The sequence below is a fragment of the Phyllobates terribilis genome, unplaced genomic scaffold, assembly GCF_046119375.1.
Source record: "Phyllobates terribilis strain yellow unplaced genomic scaffold, ASM4611937v1 Scaffold_3278__1_contigs__length_83711, whole genome shotgun sequence".
In the NCBI taxonomy this organism is placed as follows: domain Eukaryota; kingdom Metazoa; phylum Chordata; class Amphibia; order Anura; family Dendrobatidae; genus Phyllobates; species Phyllobates terribilis.
Genome location: NW_027366032.1, coordinates 67,621 through 72,159, shown reverse-complemented (window position 1 = coordinate 72,159; position 4,539 = coordinate 67,621). Strand labels below are relative to the sequence as shown.

Genomic DNA, 4,539 nt, shown 5'->3' with positions numbered 1-4,539 from the left:
TTCGATTGAAATATGCAAATATTCCAGGAACAAATGCACGAGTTTTGTGGATTTTTATGATTTTAATCAACTGGATTTGAATTTTATTCTTTACTTCGCCGCATTGAATTGTGAAATCTGTGGCTGTTGAGTTGGAATTGTGATCCAAATTGACATTTTGTCTTTCCGGGAGTTGGATATTGACGTCCTTGAATTTCTGCGATTCTGATTGAAGGTCGATGGAACTTAATTCTCATAAGAACATGTCTTGCAGATCATCAATGGAGCCGGGGAAGCTTTTTGTGGGTGGTATTTCGTGGGACACAAATGAAGACAGGCTCAGGGAGTACTTCGAGACTTTTGGTGAGGTTGTGGAAGCTGTGATCATGAAAGATCGGAACACCGGGCGAGCTCGTGGTTTTGGTTTTATCATCTATGCTGATCCCTCGGTGGCAGATGTTGTTGTTAAGCAAAAACATGTGCTCGATGGTAGAACTGTGAGTTACATGACATCTCAAAACTTACAAACTCGAAATTTTGTTTCACAAATGCATGTAATGAAGACTGAATTTCAGTAAATGAGATCATTGGCATTCGCATAGGATGATAAGATCATTGTGTATTCAATAGGGATAGGTTCATTTCATTTGGTCCAGAATAGTACTGTGATAGAATCAATGAAACTTATCCTTGGAAATCTCAAACATCAATTTACTATTAATGCTAGGTTGAGGCAAAGAAGGCTGTACCTAGAGATGACCAGCAAGGTCTGACCAAAGTTGGCAACAACATTGTTCACGGATCACCAAGTCCAGTTCGCACAAAGAAAATCTTCGTCGGAGGTTTACCATCCACCATAACAGAGAGTGATTTCAAGAGGTATTTTGATCAGTTCGGGATAATCACAGACGTTGTAGTTATGTATGACCACAACACCCAGAGGCCAAGAGGGTTTGGATTCATCACATTTGATTCTGAAGAAGCAGTGGACAGAGTCTTGATCAAAACATTCCACGAACTCAGTGGAAAAATGGTTGAGGTTAAGCGCGCTGTTCCTAAAGAATTCTCTCCTGGACCCACCCGTGTTCAGGTTGGTGGAACCTATGGCCTTAATAGAGTCAATGGCTTCATGAATGGATACAATCCAAACTTATTCGGAGGTCTAGGTATGCGAATTGATGATAGGTATAGCCCTGTACCCATCTCCCGAAATGGGTTCCCTTCAATTGGTCCAAGTCCTTATGGATCACCATTGATGAATGAGCTGAGAATGAATGCAAACAACAGAGAAGCTTTGAACTTAGTACCCAATATTGGATACGAAAGGGCAATGCCTGCATTTTACAATGGAAATGGAAAAAGGAATGAGAATTTTGCTGAGTATGATGGAACTGATGGGGCGAGTGCTTCTTCGTTTGGTTCAACTTCCTGGAGTTTATGGGAAACGGGAGTAATTCTGGAACAAGTCCATTGAATGTGTTCAGAAATGGAGAGAATTCGTCTGGCACTTTTAACAGAATTGAAGCTATTTGGGGGTCTTCTCCTAACAACAATCCACGCGGCGGTAGTTATGGTCGCGCAGATATGAGTATTGAAGCAAGCCATGGAAACAACAATGTAGTTGCTGGATCTTCTTTTTCTTCTGCATTAGATGGTGGTTTTGAGGGTAATCATAATAATAATAATCTCCAGGATCTGTATGGTGGTGGCAATGGTGTTCTGTCTTGGATTTCTTCATCTCCTGAGTTTAACGCGCCCTCTTCGTTTGAACTTGGAATAGGCAATGCAACTTCAGAAGTTCCTCACAAGAACCCTGGTTTATGCTGGTAGCTGTAGTGTTTCCACTAGAAAGTCAAATAGAGGTTAGACCCTTTTTCTTTTCTGTTTTCCTCTTCATTACCATAATTTTCTCCTTAGTTAGAAGACAGAACCGTAGATGAGCATGCGCAAGGTGACCTACTGCACAAACCCCATTTTTCGGGGGCCCAATATATTTTGAAAAATGTTTTTTTATACTATAATTCCTATATAGCTCAAGTGATCTTAGTCCTTATTGAGTTTCCTTCTCTTTCTTTATATATAATATCTTTTTTAACTGTGATCATGTTTTCACCTAATCCATTTTAGCAAATTATAATTTTTAGTTATGGTCTATGACTTCAGTAATTCTAGTTTCTAATATAGATCCGAGTTCAACTTCATATATTATATATGAAAATTTCTAGTAATCTGATAAGTGTTAATTAGACCTGGCAATCAGGTCGGGCTCGGGCCATTTCGGGGCGGGTCATTACAGGTTTAATGTCGGGTCGGGTCATTACAGGTTTAATGTCGGGTCGGGTTAACATGTCGGTTGATGTTGACTTTTGTTTTCACTTTTTTGTAATTTTTTTCTTTAAAAAGATAGTGAAAAATTATCTTCTAAAAAAATAAAATATTTATTTAATAAAAACAAAAATAGATAAAATTTTTTAAATTAATTCTATATATTTTATGCTTATATTCTTGATCAACGGGTTGGGTCATACTCTGACCCAAAATTTCTCGGGTTATCGGGTCGGGTCAAAATCGGGTTCATGTAAAAACAGGTTGGATTTATATGACCGAGAAACAGGTCGGGCCGGGTTTGCGGGTCGGGTCGATTTTTGCCAGGTCTAGTGTTAATACATCAATATTTACTATTGTTAGTGTTGGACCGGTAAAATAATACAAATGCACGAAATTTTCTGGTAATTTGATAAGTATTATACATCAATATTTATTGTTGTTGGTATCGAAACATCTAAAGAACAAATAAATGTGTTATTATTCAATAATTTTGTTGTGATTGATTTTTGTGCAGGAATTGGTTACTAGGAGTTCCGAAAATACATTGTTCGGGTTTACGACAAACCGAAAAAAACCCAAAAAATCCGGTAAACGAGTTTGAGCATTTTATGTAATTCTGTTTCCATAGAGGAAACCCTGCGGGGGTTTAGTATTTGATCTGATTGCGGGCAGCCAGCTGAAGTTGGCGTAAATTGAGCCAAAGGTGAATTGATTCTTCGAAGTTGAAGCTTTTGTTCATATAGGGTTTACACCTTTCTTTCTTATTTTTCTATCTTTTGTTGTATCTTTGTTGAGATGTAAATCACAATCACATCTTCACATGGGGTTTGATCAGTAAAATGCATCTCTCTCTCTGTGATAATATTACTGCTATACAAGGAAGAATTTGACATTTTTTGTCCTTCTTACCTTGAACTGAACAACTCTACTCTACTACTGTCAGCTAAAGCTGTCAATTTCTTCTTCTTTTTTATTTTTACTAGTGATGTTTTAGTGGAGAACACTGTTAAGTGTATGTTAATTCTTTGATTTGAGTTCTATAGTTTATGGGTTTGGTTATCTTTGTTTTATTGTATCTTTCTGCCTGAGAATCGAATAATTCAAACACTGGAAAAGCAAATTGAAAATCAAAAAAACAAGGAACAAGAATGGAATTTTTGTAATATTTTAGATTATAGAGAGTTGAGGAAATTAAAGGCTGTGTGGTGTATATTCGAATGTTTTATACCATACTTGGTGGCCGGTGAGAATGGAACAATTGCGGTCTCTTCCACTCTTTCCAGGTGTTTTATTTTACAGAATATTTGACTTTTTCATTTTATAGCCAACACCAGACGAAAGTTAAGAGTTTGCATAAATCAACGATTTAAAATTGAAGTTACGTCACATGTATAGAATACATTTTCTTATTATATCCCCTTTTAATTAAATACGGAGGTTAAGAAAATATTATCCACATTCAGTTTTGATGGAGGGTTTTTATCAGTTTAATCTCTAAATTATATCTATTATAGAGTTTGGAGAATTAAACATAAATTGACCTATTCATCAAGAGTCAAAACGTAAAGGACAATTAAAAGAATTAAAATCTAAAATTAATCTTTTAACTACTGCTCCTTTTTTCAGAATTAGGTACGCAGCTTTTTTCTACGATCATAATTCACAAGCTCTCTAAACACAAACCTCTGAATTGCTGAGCAGTTACTGACCTGGGCGTCGGAGAGTTATTCAGGGGACTACACCCCACCCTTGATCTTCGTCTTTTTTGCCGTTAGCAATTCACATCGGGATTCAGGTTGGTTCGGATCTTTCCTATTCAATTAAATTCATTACGATCAGGTTGTGTATCGTCAATTGGCGCTGTCTGTGAGAAACGGTGTTGGATCGATCTGAAAATCTGGTAACTAGAACCAAAAAGAGGCGAATCAATGTTGATTTTTCCGAAAATTATTGTTCATCGCGAGAACTACTGTTCACGCATCTTCCTCAACCGTTCTATTTTTAAAACCATCCCTTATTTGGGCCTTTTTTCAGAAAAACCCTTTATATCACTAATTTTAGAAAAACACCCCTTATATCACTAATTTCAGAAAAACACCCCTTATATATGTTTCGTTACCAATACAACACCCTTTTTTGTTCCGCCGTTAGAAATTTTTTCTGAAAAAGACCCAAATAAGAGATGGTTTAAAAATTTCTCTAAAAATAAGGATCGAAAACCACTCATTGTTA

General features: G+C 36.6%; 1 protein-coding gene across 1 annotated transcript; it reads left to right on the top strand.

Annotated features, from left to right (window-relative positions):
• Nucleotides 1–260: 260 nt before the first annotated feature.
• LOC141247753 (uncharacterized) lies at nt 261–1,453 on the top strand. Its single transcript, XM_073669268.1, has 2 exons — nt 261–476; nt 707–1,453. Exons 1-2 carry the CDS (start codon nt 261–263, stop codon nt 1,451–1,453), a joined length of 963 nt encoding a protein of 320 aa, XP_073525369.1.
• The last annotated feature ends 3,086 nt before the right edge of the window (nt 1,454–4,539 follow it).

Bases quoted from the DNA above. Each gene is read 5' to 3' on its own strand.
- LOC141247753 (XM_073669268.1), top strand. From the start codon at position 261: ATGGAGCCGGGGAAGCTTTTTGTGGGTGGTATTTCGTGGGACACAAAT. The intron at 477-706 runs GTGAGTTACATG...TATTAATGCTAG, and splicing joins ATGTGCTCGATGGTAGAACT to GTTGAGGCAAAGAAGGCTGT.